At 33.8% G+C, this 22,395-nt stretch overlaps 1 protein-coding gene across 2 annotated transcripts in view; it reads right to left on the minus strand.

Moving 5' to 3' along the window:
- Positions 1 to 21,057, minus strand: part of VWC2L (von Willebrand factor C domain containing 2 like) — a 166,491-nt gene extending 145,434 nt beyond the window's left edge. For both annotated transcript variants that reach the window (XM_069467498.1, XM_069467497.1), the window contains exons 1-2: positions 20,323 to 21,057; positions 17,513 to 17,982 (exon numbers count right to left, since the gene is read on the minus strand). In XM_069467498.1, coding sequence (XP_069323599.1) covers positions 17,513 to 17,902 — 390 coding nt within the window. In that variant the 5' untranslated portion in view covers positions 17,903 to 17,982; positions 20,323 to 21,057. The remainder of the gene's footprint in view (positions 1 to 17,512; positions 17,983 to 20,322) is intronic.
- Between the last annotated feature and the right edge of the window lie 1,338 nt (positions 21,058 to 22,395).

Here is a 22,395-nt window from a genome sequence, read left to right on the forward strand (position 1 = left end):
AAGCCTAGAGAGTGAGTAGCAATGAAATCATGAAAGGTGTTTTTCACAGCTTGTTGAGAATTGAATATTTTTCCTTGCAACAAGTGGTCCAAAGCCTGGAAGAAGCAGTAGTCAGTTGGTACAAGGTCTGGTGAAAACAGTGGATGACAGAGAGTTTCCAAGTCCAGCCTCTGTAGTTTGAGCAGCGTTGTTTGTGCGACATGTGGTCAAGTGATGTCTTGCACGAGGATTGGCCTGTCTCTATTGACCAATCTTGGCTGCTTAATCACAAGCATCCTTATTTTTTCATCTAATTGGTTGCAGAAGACATCTGCTGTAATGGCTTGATGAGGTTTGATAAAGCGGTAGTGGATAATACCAGTGCTGGACCACCAAACAGAGACCATTAGCTTTTTTGATGAATATTCGGTTTTGGACTGTTTTTCAGCACTTCATCTTTATCCAACCATTGTGCTGAATGCTTGTGATTGTGAAAAAGAATCCATTTTTCATCACAGGTAACAATACGTTGTAGAAATGCTTCGCCTTTTTGTCATGACAGCAAAGAAAGGCAAGCTTCGAGACAATTCCTCTTCTGACAATTATTTAATTCATGAGGAACCCATCTATCCAGCTTCTTTACCTTGCTGATTTGTCTCAAATGGTCCAATATCATTGGAATAGTAACGTCAAATCTTGCTGCTAATTCATACATAGGTTGAGACAGATTCGCTTCCACTACAGGTTTCAGCTCATCATTATCCACCTTTGTCTCAGGTCACCCACGTGGCTCATTTTCAAGATTAAAATCACTAGAAGGAGACATCTCAAACCATCGACATACTGTGCAAACATCTTTCCCAAACACTTCATTGATATTTTGAGCTGTCTGCACTGCATTGGTTCCATGATGGAACTCATATTCGAAAATAACACCAATTTTTGATTTATCCATGGTTTCACAAAACTTTCTCTAAAAAAAATTGAAAGATAATCACACGCCAAACCATGCGTTTGAAAGACTGAGGATGTACCTTCACAATAAAAATAAAACAAGAAGTGTCAAAGTGAAATGTTAGAGATAGCAACTGTCAAACTTAGTACTGAAGGAAATCAGACATTTCATACTTAATAACCTAAAATATAATGTGTATCAATTTTGATGGTTGCTTATTAAGCACATGATTTTAGTATATTATAAAATATTTTTTCAGGAAAAAGCCCTGATTTTAAGCACGTACATTTTCCTAAAGGATGAGTTAGAGTACAAAGCCCAACAAAACACATATGTATATTCTGAGAAACAAAACTTGATTCCTATAAAGCCCTCTGATTATATTGTTGAAAGCTGAAGGGATGGAGGCATAAATGGATTGGATATATTCTAACTGCCAAGTTTAAGCATACTAACTGTATTGATGGCTTTCCTTCTGACCAAGCGATACTAGGCTTTAGATACCATGGAGTCCTTCATTTCTTTGATAATGAGCAAAAATTATCAAACAGAGGATAGCCTAGTTTGCTTTTCAAAAAAATTTCCCCAAACAACAATTTAAAATCTAATCTTCTAGCAGAGCAAAAGGATACAGCTTTAAGAAGTGCTCTTCTTTTAGAGATAATTTATGGCATAAATTTTACCACTTTATGGAACAAATCTCATTACTTTCAAACCATATGAGAAATTTGGAAGACTCTATTTCAAAGTTGCTGATGCCTGTCAGGAATCTCACTGTTCACTTCATTAAAATATACATTAAATTACAAAGTGCAAGAGTATTTAGCATCCATTGCCACTCCCGTAGCCAGTAATTTGCATGTGGCAGATGTCACCTAACAATCAATGGATCCAATGGGTTTTAACAAAAATTCACAATCATCTGAAAGCTGACCCATAGCATCACTGATTAAAATGCTCCTCTGTGTTCCTGGTCTAATGAGATGGTGATGACCTCTTCAGTGATCTGCCCTATTGATTGGAACATATTTGGAACATTGAAGTTAAGTCTTATCAAATTTTGGACATAAGGCTGCAACTTCCTTAAGAATTTTAGTATTGCTGAAACAAATATAAAAAACTTGATGCATAGATTTTTTTATAACCTCCTCAGTCAGCAAATGTATATTGCGGTATCATTTTACACTATAAGTTAATTAGTAGCTGTTCTGGCTTTTTTTGGTGGATTTGGTATTTTGATAATATATTCTGCAATATTATTTACAGTATATCTTTCAGTTTTGTTGAAAACATAAGAATTTAGTGAAATGATTACAAAAGGTGCACTTAGCCTTGCTGTGTAGATATATAGTAAACTAGGTAGGTAAGAAACTAAAATTCAGTAACATAGATAAATTTTAATAATTATTCAACATATTTATTAAATGTATATTAAATACAAGGTAGTGTATATCAGGTATGCCAAAATTACCTACATATCTGTCCTACTCTCAATAAATGACAAACTAGAAAAGGAGTTAAGATATCTATAAAAATGAGTTTTGATATTTTTAAAACAAATGACTTTTTTTAATAACTGATGGTACTATTATAATGAAAAACTGAATTATTGGGGTTAATCATCCTATTTTTATTTGTAGGTACTCTGAGCTAAAGTAAAATATGAGATTAGAAAATAGTTGATGAAATATTCAATCCTAAAAGTTACTAATTATCAAGTATAAAAAAGTTCACTCATTTTTAAAATTTTATCATTATATTTGCAAGATAACAGTGATATTATACCAATGGCTTATTTTTTTTTCCTGAAATTATATTTTCCTAAATAAAATTTTAAAAATATATTTTGGCATATGTTTTAGGAGCAGGCAATTCTACAATTATATATTCCCTGTTCCAATAAACTGATGGTGTAAAGAATTAAATTTTTTCTTCAAAATTTTTAAAGACTCCTCTGACAATAAAATGTATATTTTTCTGAAATATGAAGAAAGAATATAAATATAAATAAAAAATATAGGTAAAGAAAATATAAGCAAAAACATCTTCCTTTAGTGGCAACCACAGATATATTTTTTTAAGCAGGCAAAGTACACTTATCAAGGAAATACCAGGGTATATTCAAGAAAGGAAAAAAAGGATATTTTAGCTGCTTTTAAGATTAGAGGAGAACCTAAAGGTGTAAACAAAAACTAGAGGATTCAGTATAAAGATTTTGATAAAGTATCACACCCACACTTGTGAAGAAGCCTAGAAAAGCAACAGCCCTTAGTCCTTCACTGACAAGCTGGGTTGACAGTTGGCTTTGGTACAAGAAAAGTCCTTGACAATAGAGCTGAGTATTTTCAGCAGAACCTATGTATCTCCATGCTGAAGCTGCTCCATTTATCACCCATTTGTGCAACAGGGAAAAAGTGAGCAACTGTATATAACTTCAAAGCTTTTCTGTTAACACAGGAAAAGACAGTTGTTGATAACAATTAAAGAACCAGTCATGTACAACAGCATTGAATCAAGGCTATGTGTGGTTGGAGGAGAATACATCACCATGAAAATTCTACAGCCTGAAAGAATTGTGTACAAGACAAATACAACTAGTCTTATTCTACTGGAAACATTGAAAGGAAATGATAACAGAAAGGAGAGATGGCCATAACTCAGCCTGCTAACATTTCATGGAAGACATTGAATTCAGGGTCTTTCAGGGTCCCATAGATAGGAGTTATCAGCCTGAAACAACCAAACCCATTTATATTAGACGTGCCAATCAGATTGTTTTTCAAGAACTCCTTCTTTGCCACTGCCTCTGGGCAAAAGTTTTCTAAAAGTTGAAATTTTTTCTTCATTTTCCATTGGCTGGTAACATTGTACTTTGACATGTTATGAAGAGAAAGTAATTAAAAAGTAATAATATTAAGTGCTTTACAACTGCTAAAATTAAAATATATATTTCCAATTTTAAGGCCAAACAGTAATTTCCTGCTGAATTTAATAGTTCATTATTTGATGCGCTTTCATAGCTCACCTCATTCTACAAAAATATATTGAGATGGCTTATGGGCAATAACATGAAAGTATATTTTAATTAAAAAAATCTTGACTGAATAATTTCTTGATAAACCTCTCTACTTTCATGTGTAATTTGGGGGCAAGGTACAGCAGAAGCAGTGACAATTTTGTAACCATGTATCAAAATCATTAGTGCTATCGCCTAGTGGAATTTGGCTGTATGATAATGTGGAATAAGCATGTTTGGAGTTTAAGTCCTGCCATCAAATGCTGCTGGTTTTACCTAGGACAGGTTACTTAAACCACTTGAGCCTGGGTTTTCTCATTTGTAAAATGGAGTTAATAATAATATAATATTAACAGTGCTCCAATTTTCTTACTGGCTTGTTATGAGACTAAAAGGAAATAATGTAATACATGAAAGAGCATGTAAGCTATGTGGAATTTGTTACATGACTATGACTGTCCTCATAGCTTTCAACTTGATCAGTGTTTCTTTTTCCTTCCTTTGTTCATTTGCGATGGCTGTGTATTTCTCAAAGGACTATAGTGCTCATAATTATTCTTATTAAATTATGGCATGATTATTTTCACTATGAATTATTTGAAATATTGAATTGATGAAGAATTCTGTCTGCCCTCTGTATCCATGGCTTCCACATCCATGGATTCAACCAATCCTGGATCCAAAACACAGTATTGGGGGTGGGGAGGATGGATGGTTGTCTGTATTAAACATGTACAGACTTATTTCCTTGTCATTATTTTCTAAACAATACAGTATAACAACTATTTACATATCATTTACATTTTATTAGGGATTATAAGTAAGCTAGAGATGATTTATGGGAGGATGTGCATAGGTTATGTGCAAATACTAACCCATTTTACATAAGGGACTTAATATCTACAGATTTTGGTATGGGGGAGGGGTCTGGGACCAATCCGCTGCATATACTGAGGGACGACTGTATGTCTTTTAGAGTTTTGAAAACAATCTGTTACATCTCTAATATGCAGCAATGTTTGCATCAAATTGTGGTTCAATTGAGAATGACTTTGGACAACATTTTTAGGTAGTTAATTAGATTCTTATTTACAGAGATGAAACATCAATCTTTAATCAGATTCTTGCCCGACACAGATTTTTAACAGGATAACTTTAGCTCACAGTTTCTGGAGTCTTGATTTAAGTATCTTCCAGTTTCGATGTGAATGTCCTAGAGTCTCATTAACAAAAGGAAAATTCTCTGTGATTGTCCTTTTTCTCTCTAATGAAGCTTTCTAAATCTCAGCAGTCAAAGGTTTGCTATTTTAGCAAGATTTTATTTTTAATGTTGGGGGAAAATTAAAGTTAGATTGAACAATTTTAATTTTTTTCTTGTCATATTTGGGAGAGAGCAATAAAGCTAACATGCAGTGAAAATGAGTGGAGTCTCGGAGAAGTGTGGCTGTTCTCTTGCTATAAACAAAAATGACTTCATCTGCTAACCATTGGAAGTCTCTACAGTGACTATGGTAGAAGTCTTCGCATTTCTAAGACTGCAAAAATCATTAACAAGTTCTATACTTTCTTTTTTAAATTTATTTTTTAAATTATTATGGTTACATAATAGTGTATATTTTTATAGGGTAGATGTAATGTTTAGATACAGGCATACAATGTGAATTAATCAAATCAGGGTAATTGGGGTATCCATCACCTCAGGTATTTAGCATTTCTTTGTGTTAGGAACATTCTAGTTCTATTATTTTAGTTATTTTTAAGTATACCCTAACTTATTGTTGATTATAGTCACTTTGTTGTGCTATCAAGTATTGTTCATCCTATCTAACTGTATTTTTGCACTCATTTACCATCCCCACTTAATCCCCCTTCCCTGCTACGCTTCCTAGACTCTTTCACTAATTTAGAAAATTTTTAAAAATCCCTAAATTTGCAAAAATAATCCTAGTTAGTCCTCACTGCATTCAGAATGCAGTTTGTTTCTTAATGGATAGAAATGTGCCTTAGATACATACTTTTGGTAATGGGAGTTTTTAAAATGAAACCCGTCAAGCCCTGTCAAATGTGGATCAGGGAAAGAATTGTCATGTGAGCAACATACTACGTTTTTGTGAAGGAGATGGGGGACTAAACATGAAATAGACTCATAATTGAACACCCATTTAGCAACATGGGAAATATATACACTCAAATGAAAAACAAACTATCTTTTACATGACTTGCATAATTTCTACAGTGAACTCATCAAAGCTGATAAGGTATGATATAATGGAGATAGCACTAGAGTTAGAGTCAGAAGACTTTCTTTGGTTTGTCAGGTCTGATATTCTCCATTTATATGACAAATACAAAGCATAAATTTCTCTGAATCTCAGTTTTCTCATTTATGAAATGAGAGTAAAAATATCTTAGAATTAAATAATTCAGTGAGGGAATGCATGTGCAAAACATTTCATAAAATTTTCAACTATTATTTGTATTTGTCTCAGGCATAGAACTGGTTTTGTCACTTCCCTGATCCAAGCCCTTTGTCACTTCCCTGATCCAAGCCTCACTACTCAGTCCAGACTTTGACCCAAGCTTCTTAGCCACGCATTCAGGGTGTGAACTGGCCTAAGTTCCCTTCTCACTTTTATCTCTTTCTCTCATTCTTTCTCATTCTCTATATCCTATGCTCTGGCCACTTGGGTTGACTTACTTTTCTCTGAACAAGTTTTGCCTTTACTTTTGCCAGTTTTCTAATTGTGTCTGTCCTGCTTTCAATGCATTGAAATCCCTGTCTTGGATTATCTTCCTTTAGTCCTTCAGGCTGAGTTACTCCTTTCTTTGTGAGTTCCTAGAGGAATCATCACAAGCCACGTGCCATTAGTGGTACCTGTATTATTCTTTTTGATAAACTAGGAGCACCTTGAGGGTCAGATTGATATCTTCTACATCTCTACATGTAAGAGATATTTACTTAGCAGAATCAAATTATGGATTGTGTATGTAAATTGATTTGAAAAGATGTAATAAAGGACTGAATACCTAAGTAAGCATATTGTATACATGTTTTCACTTATTAATATAAACTAAATGTGTCTATTATATTACATTAACATAAATATACCTTTTGACTTTTCATACTATCAAAAAAGAGCACATGGTATACAAAAAGGATAAAAATGTTATAGTCTTTGCTAATCTATTTCAGTTGAGCGTTTTCAGTAAATGAAAGTTGTTAAGTTATTATACATCAATACAATAAGCAAAGCTATACTCTTTGGAGTCAAATATGGAAAGAAATATGACTTAACATGAGTGCTGTTAAGTAGGTACAACACATTTAAAACAGGTAAATCTACATACCTTTTTAAATTTACATGTGTGACAAGAGAGCCCACAGGCGAAACAGAACCCATATCTAGCCATACTCAAAAATGACAGCACAGCGTGAGGGAAATAGAAAGGGAAGAATAACTTGATTCTAGATCAGTTAGGGATCAGCAATCCTTTTCTATAGAGGGCCAGATAGTAAATATTTTAGATTTTGTGGGTCATGTGGTATCTGAAACACTTTAAAAACAACTATAGACAAATAAGAGTAAATGAGTATGGCTGTCTTCCAATAAAACTTTATTTACAAAACAGATTGTGGACTGGATTTGTTCATGGGATGTAGTGTGTTGGCCTTTGTCTTAAATTATTGGTAATATGTAACTGATATCATTATTACTGTCATCCTATTCAAAAAGTCATGTTCCAAGTAAATTGTTTCATGTAACACAAATTAATAAGTTGCTACAAACAATCACATTAAATGCAATTTTGGGAACTTTAAAAAGAACAAGACAATAAAAGATAAGCTGAGACAAATAGATTTTTATCTTAACTGCCCATAAAATTCAAATAAGGGAATTAGGCTATCTTGAATCATTAGCAAAATATTTCTTAAACTGCGTTTCATTGAACTCTTGTGAACTTTAAGATGTTAATAAATGTTCTGAGGGGAAAAAAAGTGTTCTACTGTCACATAAATTTGTGAAATCCTGAATTAAATACAGGTTAGCAGTAATAGTAGTAAAAAATGTCAGATAGCTTTTATGAATCACTTATTGTGTGCCAAGGAGTATCTACTATTATCTCTATTTTAGAGATGCGTACACTGAGACATGAAGAGGTAAAGTAATGTGTGCCTGGGTTACTTGGCTGGTAAGCAGTAGAGCCTGCTTTAAAATCCAATTTTTACAACACTTTTGAGCTCTTAGCTGTTGAACTATATATACCAACTCTTAAACAAACCTTTAAATATACTTGGTCTCCGTATACTAATGTGTACTGACATTTTCAAGAGAGGTTAAAGGATGCCTCATTACTCAAAACTTACTTGACCATGAAAAAAATTGGAAATCCTTACCAAGAATCTCACAGGATGCTAGTGTTCCCTAGAAAACAATCCAGAAAAGGCAACATTATGGCAATAACTCTCCAATCCAGCTGATCATCAGAATAATCTGAGAAATTTTAGAATAGTATGAAGTTAAATAATTTAAATCAGAACTAAAGAGGGAGAGTCAAGGTATCTGATTTTTTACAACATTCCTTCCCTAGGTGAGACTGATCATTGGCTGGTTTAGGGATATTCCTTTGTTCTAATGCCATGGAACTAGAGATTTTTGCACACCCCATCCATTTTGCACGCTCCATTCCTGCCATCTAGTGAGAGGTAGGAGTTTGCTGAGTGAAAAAATAAAAAACACGGGTCTTCATTTCCTAAAATCATCAAAATATATGAGCAAGCACAGCTAATTTTGATCCTTTGTTATTTCTTAATATAAAGTAGTCTCAGTAAAAATAAATAGTGTTTAATGTAATATATTTTTATCTTATTTTGGCCTGCATTATTTAGTTTAATTATATAATTTTTCATTTTTAGACAAAGGACCCTCTTTTTATCAGAGCCTTTGAAAACTTAGGCTAGTGTCACAAATTGTACTCAATCTGTATCAAAGACTGATTTTAGATGTGCCAATATATTATTGTTCTTGCCTACTTGTAACTCTGGGTTGTCATGGTGATAGGTCCTGAAATCTCATTTCTATAGACAATTGGCTGAGATAAATCATTGCATCCAACATATTTATTGGAAAAGAAGATGCAAATGAGCTGGCATTTTCCTGTTAAACCCAAAGGTAGTAAAATATAGAAAAAAGACCACAGGAATGTGATGTATTAATAATTGCTTTTGAAAATAATGAGCTATATCATTGTGCTATTATCACTAAGTTTCTGTTAGTTTTTGTTTTATCATCCCTAAAATAAGGGAGTTAGACAAAATAATTTCAAAGTGTTTTTCCAGATCTAAAATTCTATGGTCAGCTCTTAAAACTAGGAAGGACCTAGACTATAAAAACCAAACCACAATGCTTGCCATTTATAAACAGACCAATTTATGTAAACTCAGATGCTAGAAATATAATCCCAAGATAAGAATTAACAAGGGTGGTGAAAGTCACAGTATCCAACACCTACGGCTTAGATATTGTATTAAATATTAAATATTTAGATATTGTATTAAATATTGTATTAAATATTAATACAATTTTAAAACAAAAATGATTTCAAAATCCTAACCAAATAATGTTTAATTAAAATAAAACTTTTGAGTAGTTATGATTGTTTTAAATTTATATGTAATATTATAATTTCCAAATTCTCCATACTATTTATTCTTCATAAGACATATGTGATGGCATTCTTGTATCAATTCTATGGATGGAAAGATTAAAACTATATTGAGGTTTGTTTATGGTGATGTGACATAACAGGGAGAAAATTAAGAGTTGTGTTCAGTTTACTTTTATATACTTAAGTCAACTTTATACAGCCACAGAATAATGTCATCTGAAAACATTTTCAGGAGATGAATGATTTTTCTTGTCACTTCAGTACTTTATTCACTCTTTCCATGATGTCATTAAATCCTTGCCAAAGATGGTTTTATTGTGATGTACTATATGGCAGGCTAGAGTAGAGGCAAGGAAATCAACAATGGAGGTGGGTTAGACTGAAATTACTGATGCTAATCAGTAGTGATAATAAAAGTCCAAAGTATGGACTCTAAAATATGCCAGTCCTCATTTAATAATGTCTATTGTTTGAGAAAGAAAACCCATTGATCATTTCAAATCTCCTCTTAGTTATTTGTTTCAAGCTCTTGCTGGAAAGCCTGGAAAAGCACAACTAAAAAAATCTACTGATAGGTTTTTCTTGTGTTGTCCTTCATAAAAAACATTGCCTGATGCATACATCAAGCTGTGGGATAATAAAACAAAAAAATATGGTTAAGGCAATTAAGAAGTGAAACAAAAGGTTTACCTAATCTTAAAGTAAGATTTTCTTAAAGTAAGAACACTTGGTCCCTCCAATTTAACACACACACACACACACATCAATGCAAGTATGGAACAATTAGAATCTAGGTTATATAGATTATAGATTAATCTGCAAAATTTACACAAAATGTATAGACCTGAGTTATGAACTAAGATATAGGAAATAGAAAAAAATTACTCTTGTTAATACCACACCATTGACCAATTCTATATTTGGGTGAGTAAGAACACAATTAAAAATAGGCAAATTTTAACATATCCAAAACCTTGTTTAATTGCGGTTAAATTTTGGAAGGGAGGTTACCAAGTCATCCTCTTTTCAGTTTCATCTTCTCACACTATTGGTGAGTCAGTAAGGAATGGGCAACGATGTCTGTAAACTGCTGAAGGCTGACCTCAAGTCTGAGGTAGTCACTAACAGCGACAAGCTCTGCAAATCTCAGACATGGCTGCAAATCAAACACCGATCTCCTCATGTACACAGGGCACAGAAGCCCAGTCACAAATCTCTGCAGTCATACTTATCATGTAGTTAGCATCATTAACAGCAGCATCTTCCAGTATGAAGGACAGCAATAAATATCGGTGAGTGAGTGTGAAAAACCACTCCTACAAATAACTAGCCAAAGGGCTAGCTGATCATCAGTTCTCTTAAAATTTAAAGCAAGAGACTAATTCTGACTAAAAACGGGCTATTTCACCCATTTGGAGATTAACTTAAAAGCCATTTATTCTTATAATTCTACTTCTTCATTTTAGAAAGTATTAAATATGAAAAGGATCATTCTCAATTATCAATGGAGTTTTTGGAAAAAATAAATTATTTTTAAAATTTGATCTCTTTCCTAACTTTAGTGCACTTTTATGATGTTAAAAAAATGCCATGAGTACAATTTGATAATAAAAAAGTGTGCACTGAACATTATATATTTAAATTTAATAAAATTGACTTCTAATCTCTGAAATTGATCAGAGAGTATAAAAATTAAGTAGGGGTTCCCCAGTTATTTACAATGATGGGAATGCCCCATTGAGAATGTCCACTTTGAGCCCATTCATTTGGCATGCTGAGCTGAACCTCCCCTGAGCAGCAGTAATGACTCAATCACTGTTATTTTGTAGCGACTTGAAATAAGAAGCCATTCCTTAACTCACTGAAAGGCCATTTTAATGTTAAAAGCCACAACATGCTCTGCAAAATAGGAACTGTATTTTGCAGAGTCAGCAATTATGGAATTAATCTTTTCAACCTCTCAACAAAGATCCTCAATTATCTTTGTTGCATGAAATTATGATGTTGCCCAGGACTTTCTTTGACTAGTATCTTAAAAATGCCCCTGGTGACTCCACTACTCATTTGGTGAGAACTTGCAAACCCTCCGTTGGATAAAATTCTTAAAAAACCCACCCATATTCTCAAAATCCATATATCTCTCTGTTATTAAATAAACATAACATTCACACCTCTGGAAAGATGCTTTTTGCATTCCTTTGCCTTGTGTAAGCATCTTACTTATTCCTGTGCTTTTCATAAAACTGGTGTAATGCCAGTTGGGTGGGTGGGTAGGGGCCAGTGAATTGTTTTTCAAGGTGTTACCTATTAGTCCTCCCAACTGAGATTTCTCTACAGCCTCCATTTTTTTCCTGTTCTTTCATAAATCTTTCCTCAGCTCCTAGAACCTTCCATTTTTTCTCCATAATAATGAAAAAAAAAAACCAGACATCAAACAAATCTCCCAATCTTAAATTCAAAAATCCTATATGCTCAAATATTTTTACATATTTGATGTTATAATATTGGGCATTAATGATGGGGGTACAGATTGAGAGAGTTGAAAAACCTGTCTGTGTGTGAATATACCCACTAAAGAGCACACCAATTCTTAACCTAAACTGGCATCAACATTTTTTATGGGCATGATGATTTGGCAAAATACTCCGAGTATTTAATTTTCTGTCCTCTTTGTTTCTTCCCTTAAGATTTAAATATTAAATACAAAATTCAGGGCAAAAACTAGGCAGCTTACCACAGTATGAAAACATGTTCTTTTATTTATTTTAAAAAAGCAACAATGTACATACAAAATGTGTGACATGAAAAAATATTCCCACTGAACTTCTCAAATATAAAATTCAGAGACCTGATTAACTGTCTTTGGCCTGTAGTGGGAAAAGCACAAAGGTCAGTGTGCAGGGAAGAGCAGATCTCGGGAAAATCCAAATCCAAATTAGGGACACTGGGAATTGACTGAGGAAAATTACTTTAAAATAAAACAGGCTATGCAAGAGCTGAAAAAAGATCTCTTTCAGCTGCATGTAGTATAACCTTCAGTGTATGACCTAAAACTAAATCAGTACGAGTTTTAAAGTATAAAGAAATATTCAAAAAGGCTCATTCTAGCAGAGTCAGAGTTGTAAAAACACTGAGAAAAATAAATTATTTCTGCGTTTGGGGAACTCAATATAAGATAATTAAGCACAAAGCCAAAGCTGATAGATCCTACAGTTCCAATCAACTTCTTTTGTAGGAAATGCTATTATAATTTATTATTTATATGCTTTATTTCTTAAAAAGTAGGTTCCAGTGTCATATTGCCTGGGTACACATAAAAGAAAGATGAGAGAACCTACTATATAGTGACCTTTATCTTAATACAATATTATCAGAACACTGGAGAATTTAGAGTTTTCAAAAAGCGTAGAGAGAAATCCATTTTCAAAGCTTGCATCAGTAAATGGAATGAAAACTTCACAACCTTTATAAATGACATTATTCTTCCCATCAGGTGACATATATAGATCAAATATACATTTGAATTTGGTGATCAGAAAAGATTGAAGTGTGACATATGTTTTGCATATGGGGTGAGACAACACAACTACAATACTGCGTGGTAACTGCAACACAGGGATGAAGACAGAATCCAAGACCAGCCTTGGTTAGGAACGGGCTGGGACAGGGAGAAGAGAGTAGAAGCAGGATGAAAATAGGCACTCCATCAGGGAACAACGTGTGTCACGAGCTGCCCAAGGAGCACTCTTTATCGGAACTTTGAGTGTTTCTTTAAAACGAAGAGATCAACACACAAACAGAAACTAAGGCATTTTAAAGGGACTTTAAAACTTTTTTATCCCACATAATCTGACCCTGTATACCATTCACCAAAAATGCACTGAATGCCTGCTGTGTAGCTCACATGGTGCTGAGGGTTGGCAATAGAGGGGAAAAAGAAAACAGTGTCCCTAGCCTCAGAGTTGACTATCCAGTGGGAGAGACAAGTGGTTTTACATTACATTATTTCACATAATATTTTATATGATTTTAAATTATTGCAGTGCCATATATTATTGCTACCGATAGAGGCGGTAGAGGTGGTGAATAGCTTAGTTTCTGTAGCCAGGCTGCCTGGGTTAGGATCTTAGTTCTTCCATTTTCCAGCTGTATGATCTTGGGCAAGTTACTTACACTCTGGTGCTTCAGTTTTCTTATCTGTAAAACAGTGCTAATAAAAGTATAATTCTCACAGTATTATTACAAAATGAAATGTGTTATAATACACATAAAGCTCTCAACAGTGTCTAACTACAATTGCTGTTCTTGTTATAATGGTTTGCACAGTACACTGTAGGAACATATAGAAGAGGAGTGAGATCCGGCTTGGGAGACAGTGGTAGGACAGACAGAGGAGGGTTTCCAGTAGAGATGAAATTTAAATAGAGTCTTGAAGTAGTCCAGTAGGGGCCCCGTTATACGGGGAGCAATGTTGAAAAAGTGTTCCACACTGAAGGACGGCAGTGTAAACAACACTGCTAGGAAGAGATGTCACCTGGAGTTTGAGGTATTTGGAAAGGTCAATGAGTAGAATCTAGACTAGACTATACTAGAGAATTGAGATTTTACCCTGAAAACTGTCCTGAATGTGTTTGTTTTTTTTGTGTTTGCAATATCCCCTACTCCCCATGCTTTTAATTTCTCTTCACCTCTGTTCAAATCTGTACTTGAATACAAGATAATCTTATTTAAAAATCATATTTAACTAGGTCATCTCTATGCACCTGCTTTTTATTCCCTATTTTTCTTCAGACTGAATCTAAATATTTTGACCCAGTATTCAAGTCCATTCCATCTACTGTCCACCAACACATATCCAAATTTACCTCTCTCTTATTAGGATTGTATTTTAGTCAGATCCAGCTTCCAGTTATTCCCATCTCCCCCCTCTCTTTGCAGATTCTATACATACCAATCTCTGATTTTGCTCCATCAGTTTCCTCTTTGGAATTTTAATCTCCCCAGATCAATTTCAACTACTTCTCATAGAACAGGCTCAACTTTGACCATCCTAAAGACAAAAGTCTTGCTTAACCAAGCTTCATATCATGTTGATGAGCTTCTGATACTAAAATCCCTTGGGAATTATGTTGGGACTTTATAATTATACACTTAACTTTTGACTGGATTTTTCCCCTTCTCTTTTCACCTCAATCATGCCTTCCTTGTAAGCAGAGATTTTGCCTTCTAGATATCCTACTTTTCAATGTAAGTACATCTATAGTATCTTGTATACCAAACAGTCTGATAAATGCTTGTTGGATGAATATATACTTATGTAAAGAATATCTCATAATACAACCTCCTTAACCACATATTAAGATTATTATTTGAAAGTTCCATACATCTTTAAAAATTAATTATTTGTTCCTTGTAAGCTGAGTTGGAAGAAAATCAAGATGATAGGTTTTGGCTATTTTCAGGTTATATAGTTCATATGGATAAACACAGCATTTTAAAAAGATATTAGAATTCTTTCATTTGAAAGACTTTTAAAGTTGAGCTTCCATTATAAAATGTAGGCAAAACCATAGAGGAATTTAGAACTTAGAGTAAATTTCTGGATATTAGAGTTTGGAAGAAGGAGGAACAACCATTCATTCAATACCTATTGTGTACCAGTCATCACAAGGTTAGTGACTTCACATAAATTATTTCTCATTAAATATTCCCAACATCTCCACAAGGGAAGTACTTATTACAATGGTTATTTTATAGTCAATACTACTGTAGATCAAAAAGTTTAAGAACTCCATCCAAAATCTTGTATCCAGGTGATGAATTTGGGATTTGAATTCCGGTCTATCTGACCTTAGGACCAAAGTTCTTTGAGAGGTTGCACAGCCTTTATTGTTAGAATGGCAGCATTTAGAAATAAGTTAAGTAATTTGACAATTTTGGACATGTAATTTAAGCTTTCTTGGTCTCAGTTTCTCATGCTTATAAATTTGCCCTATATAATCTCTAAAGTTCATTATGACTTTAAATTCTTGTGAAAAAATGACATCTATTACTTTAAAAATCACATTAAAAAGTCTCATGGCACAGAGTCAGGTGAAAAAGCTATATACATCAATGGGTTATATATTAGGAAGGGATTAGTAGGGGTTAATTAGATTATAGTAGGGCTACAATTAGGGAGTGCAGAAATTATAAACTTTTTATTTATATATCTCTGTATTATTTGACATGGTAACATAATTATTATCTTTGTAATAAAATAAATCTAATAGATAGAGGGAAACTATAGCATTTTTAGTGGCGAGTTGACTAAATTCAAATAATCTCTTTTCTTCTTTATTAAATACTGATTACTGAATTATATAAATCTCAGAAACTTTGATGTTTTTGTTTAGGCTAGGTTATGAATGCTATTCCTACAACTCACTTTTGTATTTTACTCTAGATATACATGCATGTTAGAAAAGAATGATATGATGCTAGAACCATGTCTAGAGTCAAATAATGTGTTAAGTACTTGTATTTACTTTAATTAACCTGAAATTATGAATAAATAATGTCAAAGTATATATATTTTAGAGACCATAAAGCCATTAATAAATGTTTCAACAATGACAATACATTTCATGTATTACAATATATGAAAGAGAAGAGTCTGAAATAATATGTCTAATAAAGTTGAAAGTAATAATTATAATTAAAATTTCCCCCATGTCCTAAAGAATCTAGTTAAAATTATTGGATATTCTTAGGTACATTAGAACTGATTTTAACCCATAACCTCTAATGAACTAAATATAATGAAATGTCAATACACAGAATACTCCAATGATGATCAGTTGAATCCTTTTTCCCATATATTGACTTCTGGCATCACTTGACTTTTGTGGAGGGAGAAGTTAGGTCAGTGCTAATAACTGAATCTTCTTCTCTCAAACATAGACAGCCACACTAAAAACTAGCTACATCTTCTTTTGCCTGAAAAGTTCTGAGCACCTTGTCAAAAACTTGGTTAGATAAAATGGGAAACTTTTATATCAAGACATCAGTATGACAGACACTCCAAGGCACAAACTGCCATTACACTTAAGGAAGGTATTTTTCATGTATTCATACCTTCAGGGTTCAGATCTAGCTTGTAGGACATCCTAATTAAAACTAGCCATTGGAGATAAAAAAATGAACTCCAAGTTACTTGAAAATCTGATGCAAGATAAAAGAAAAACTAAGAAATACCAGTAGGCTAAAAAATTATAGTCTTTTTTTTTTTTACTGGCCTTTACAATGGACAAGAACAAAAATTCAGTTCTCTGTGGAGTCCTATAAACAAAAATTTAATGAGCAGAAAACAGAATGAGGACGCTGCTCTACAACAAGTAAGCTCAATGGATTTTTTAAATATGGAGACCACAACCAAGAGGTATGTCTCTGTAGCACTTACATTTTTATACACTGAACAAATAATGGTTAAATGGCTCCAAACACAGGCAGATAAGCCAGAAACACACACACACACACACACACACACACACACAAAACCTAACAAAATTTAAAAATTAATTTAAAGGACACATACCTTACAAACAAAATTGTTTTCCTTAGAAAACAAATTTTGTAGTAACACAGAAGAAATGTCTAAGGGCAAAAAATAAAAGATGTTAAGCATGCCTCAAATACTTCTTAAGAAAAGGTTATTGTGATACTCTACAGATACAGATCAACAAACCAATTGGTGATTTGTTGACCACAGTGTGACTCATCTAACTAAAATCATATTGTTATAAATTAAAAGGAAATTCAAATATACATTTTTCCAACTCTGATTTTAATGTAGCAATCTACTAAGCATGTAGTGTGAAAAGTTAGTATCAATAAATATGGAGGGTAACTCATACCTTAAATTCCTCCAAGATTTTGTAATTTTTCCCATGATATTCACAAAAGTTTTTCACTTCTTTGCACTCAGGACAGCATCCATTGTGTTCCACTTTAGTACACTTTGGGTGAATTTTAGGGCATTCCGGCTGGTCGCAAACAGGTCCATCTAGAGCACAGACACATGGACAGTTGGAATGCCCTGGGAAAAATCGTTCTCCCAACTTGTATACAAAGCCGCTGTCATCCACACACCCTTTCCCTCGATAGTCATCAAAAATCAGATTGTCATTACTGGAGATCTGGTCACCTTCATCAGCAGGATAGTCTTCATGACTGATGGCAGCAGAGGTGACCAATCCAGGGATGACCAACAGAAGTATGCAAGCTTCATGAATATGAAGAGCCATGCCCCTCCTCAAAGACTTCTGGATGTGCTCCTAATATTAAATATACTCAGCTCCTTCCATGGGAATACAAGAGGGGTAGGCTGAAAATAAATATTTAAAAAGAATAATTTGACATATATAAAGATAATATAGATCCATTTAAGCCCATGCTCTTAAACTGTTTGTTTGGGATTGATTAAGAGGATTAAGAAGTAAGTTCATGAAACTATATTTTATTGTGAAGTTTGGAGAGCTGATACTCAGCAATATATGCATTCCAATGTGTCCTTTATGGAGTTATTTTATATAGGAACCTTCAGCTTGAATTTACCTTCTGAATTTCAAAGGTCTATCTTTATCTAAATTGTAAAGAGTGGTTTTACTGAGCCCCTAAAGGTGATACAAGTAGTTACTTACAAATAACTCAAGAATATTTGAACTCACATTCTCTATTATTCTTTAAACTAGACTCATCAGTGATAGAACATATGTTATAATCAAAACTCAAAGGACTAGTGGAAAAAATCTAATTCTAAAAGAAAGAGAATAAACCGATAGTTGAACATAAATTATAATTGGAATGGAGCTAGCATAAAGGTTTTCCTACTTATTTATGCTCAGAATTGGAGAACAACAATGATCTCTCAAAGAATTACTTGTATCAGTAAACATGGATCTGGATTTTAGAACATAGCTCATAACAAAAACAGCACAACAGTTCCATAGTGATTAAGAGAAAGAAAATTTAAAATAATAGGCAATATAAGAGAACTCCATGTATTGAAAAGAATTTGTTTAACAAACAAATTTACTTATGTTATTGTCCACTTCTTTATTTTACTCAGGAAGTAAGCTCCTAGTGGGCAGGAAAGATCTATGTGTAAATTTTTTTTTTACAGCAACTTGAACTTAGTATTCATGTAATGTTATATGAATTAAATATTTCAATATAATGTAAATACCATTCACAAAGTCTTAAAAATCTAACTCTTGAAATGCCAAAAATATTTGCATTTAGGCAATTTGCACAAAGATGCCTGTGTAAAATGGTTTATGTGAGTTTCTTAGAATAGCAATGGGATATTACCATTCATAGAAAATATGCCTTATTAATTTGGTGACATTGACTCTTGTAAACTTCACTTAGTATTAGTGCTTGGTATGAAGTGTTGGTAGTGGGCTCTTGTTTAAATATTTAAAGTAACTAATTTACACAAAGGCTCTGGGGAAACTGTGACTTTAGGGACTAATAGATGAGGAAAAGTGTTGTCAAATAGTTCATTTGTTTATTTAAATGCTATTGGCTTTATGCCAATATCATTAAGATTGTATATAGGACATTTTCAGATTCATTTATGAATGTCATTCATTGCTTTATTTTCAGCTTATATTAAGAGCAATGATAAATCATCTCCTTTCAGTACAATATAAACAGATGATAATTTTAAATAAGATAAAGATGACATTAGGAAACTTCATAAACCATTATGTTTTATTTGCATTCTAAGGAAAATATGCAAATTCTAGTAATAGTAAAATGGAAGGTAGTATGCCCTCTTTACAGAGAAAACTGATATTAGAATTCCTCTGATAGTCTCTGATATTAGAATTCCTTTTGGGTCGGTAATGATAAAGGAGATGGATTTCTTTTAAAATATGTCAAAAATAATGAGTCATGACAGAACAAGAAAATGCAAACCTATAATTCTACTTGGGAAGCTGGAAGCTCCCTTTGACAAAGCATTTTTTTTCTCTCAAATTACTACAGAGCCCACAAACATAACAGAAGCTTCTCAAAAAACATAAATATAATTTGCTAATTAAAGCATGCATTTATATATCTCTCTTATATTTAGAAAGTTTATCTTGGAAGGAAAGGGAGCTACTGTGCCACCTTACAATATTCCAGCAATATCTGTAAATACATGCAAGATAAGCCATATAAAATACACATATGACTCTGCTTCAGAAAGACATCGACAGAAAATTATCTCTTTGTAGCTACAGGTAGGCATTAATATGTCAGGTTATGGTAAATGTAAACTTTAAGGTAAAAATAGGAATGTAATATCTACTTTATGTAAACATTAAACATGATTTTATTATATAAAACACATTTTAAAATCTGCATGGAGAAAACAAGATTTTCTCTGTAATACAACAAAGTTCTTAGGCTATTTTTTAACAAACAGCTTTTTTCACAATTGAGCTGCTCTAGTGCAATTTAAGACTATTTATTTAAGAGAAGAAACATTAGACAAATCAAATAAAATGTTTATCTGAAGATTTTAAATAAGAAAGCAAACAATGCTAAACTGAGAATCACTTCCCAGATAAACTTTCCCCCCTCCTCATATTGCTACATATGATTTAAAATGACTGCATCTATTTTTTTTTTTTTTGAGAAAACAAACATAACTCATGTCATAAGATAGACTTACCTAATCACTCTGGAGGTTAATGGTGGTGGTAGGGGTCACAGCCCAATATGAACTAAAAGGTCAATTATGTTTTAGGAAAGCAGCTCCTCTTTAATTACTCAAAGAATACATTTTCAGGCATGAATTAAAGGCAATCCATTCTCTCTACCTCCCATTTCAAAACACAGTCAAGAAGCAGTCTCCCGCCCTTCCAGAAAGAAACACAGCAGACACACATAAGAAATTTGCTTTGGACCTGTCTTCAGAATTCAAAGCAAGAAGCAATGCTGGTCCTGTAGAAATCCAGACCCCAGAAGCAGAATCATGTTGAACTTATTTTTAGCATTTTCTTAGATCCTTCTATGAAATTTCCCGGCTGATTACACCTCCTCCACACATGAGTTCACTTACACAGTGTTTGCTACGGCAGTAGAGGTGATTTGGCTAGGCTCTGAGTATCACAAACAGCAACAGCATGCTGTAGCTTAGAGCCCGCTCCGTTGGCAATACCATCACCATCGTCCACAATATGTTGCTTGAATCCCCTCTCACACACCGGAAAATACTAACTGTGGACGTGAAGGAAAGGAACAACTTTAGCTGGCTTTCTGCATCACTGAGAGCAGTTCGCAGGCTGCTGATGTGGAGCTCATTCTGCCGGCAGCCGGGAATTCCTCAGCACCACGGACAGCGCCAACAACTGGCTTCAGAGCCCAGCTTTGTTGAAATCCCGGAGCTGCTGCTTTAGACCAGGCTAGAGTGTTCTCTAAGCAGTCGCACTTTATACAGCGGATGCGTGCATTAGGAGGGGGAAAGACATTCCACATGCGAGATACTTATTTGCATTGAAATTACAATCAAAAATTTTAAAAGAATGTAATTATACCTAATGCATTCTTGGATGGGCTGCAGAGATGAAAGTTCCGGAAGAGACTTGCATATAAATTTAAGCCATCTGCAGACCCCGACTATTATTAATAGATAAAGCACAATCATTGTCAAAGAGTCTGTGAAAATGTATGCTCATCGATTTTATTTGACCCTTTGGTTGCAGAAAGACTTTCCCTGTGCTGCATGATTAAATTTCAGGTCTTCATGCAGCTTGGATTTGATAAAAAAAAAAAAAAAGTAGCCGGGTTTTCCTGCAGTTTGTTCTCTAACATTAAAAATCAATCTCCTGTAATTCATCTAGTCTGTCATTAGGCGTCATTGTAAAGCTGTTTCTTCTAAACCTCTAGCAAAGATGCTGTCTCTAAATCCTTATCAAATTGAGAGAGAAAAAAAGACTCGTACACAAATGAGTGAGCAGAAAGTTATTATTTTTTTATTAGTAACAGTATGAGCACTAAAATATGTGTCCAAAGCATGTTTCAAAGCAAATTGTAAATGTTACCTGCTGGCATATTTAACCTGTTATTTACTGGTTTGGGATACAGAAGGCATTTTCAAGCCTTAAAGGGAATGCCCTCCGCGGTGGGATATGCTCACAGTCAAGACCACTCTCGAACTGTGCCGTCAGAGCCTCCAGAAAACACTCTCTCCGCGTCGCGAGAAAACACAACCGTGTGTGCCTCAGTATCATGGCCCATCAGTTTGTGAATCTGCCCAGATTTAAGATCTAGCAAATGGATAACTCCATTGCCACTCGCCTGAGCTAAAACTCGACCTAAGAGAGATGGAGAGATGGAGGGAGGGAGAGGAGGTTGGGGGAGAGGATGGTGGAAAGAGAGAGGGAGAGAGGGAGAGAGAGAGAGAGATCAAAGTCTTATTTCAAGCATTCACAGTTTATAGGCAATGGAACATTCTGTTTTGCTTCAGCTGTGATTCAACAGACTATCATTTTATGTTAGATGCCAGTCATTAAATATAAACTAGCTCCTCTTGGTAAAGGGAATAATTTGGGTCAAAATTAAGACACATCATAGAATAGATTATAAAAAGGGGAAATAAAGCCTAATGCTCTATTATATATGCAGAGGTTGTCAAATGCTCTACTATTCTCCTTATATTTGTGATTAATAAATCATTTTGAGAAGATGAGATTGAAAGCAACTAAGCAATGCAACTTTTTTCCAAATGAATTATATGTGAAAA

Source organism: Eulemur rufifrons, chromosome 1, assembly GCF_041146395.1.
Source record: "Eulemur rufifrons isolate Redbay chromosome 1, OSU_ERuf_1, whole genome shotgun sequence".
Taxonomy (NCBI): domain Eukaryota; kingdom Metazoa; phylum Chordata; class Mammalia; order Primates; family Lemuridae; genus Eulemur; species Eulemur rufifrons.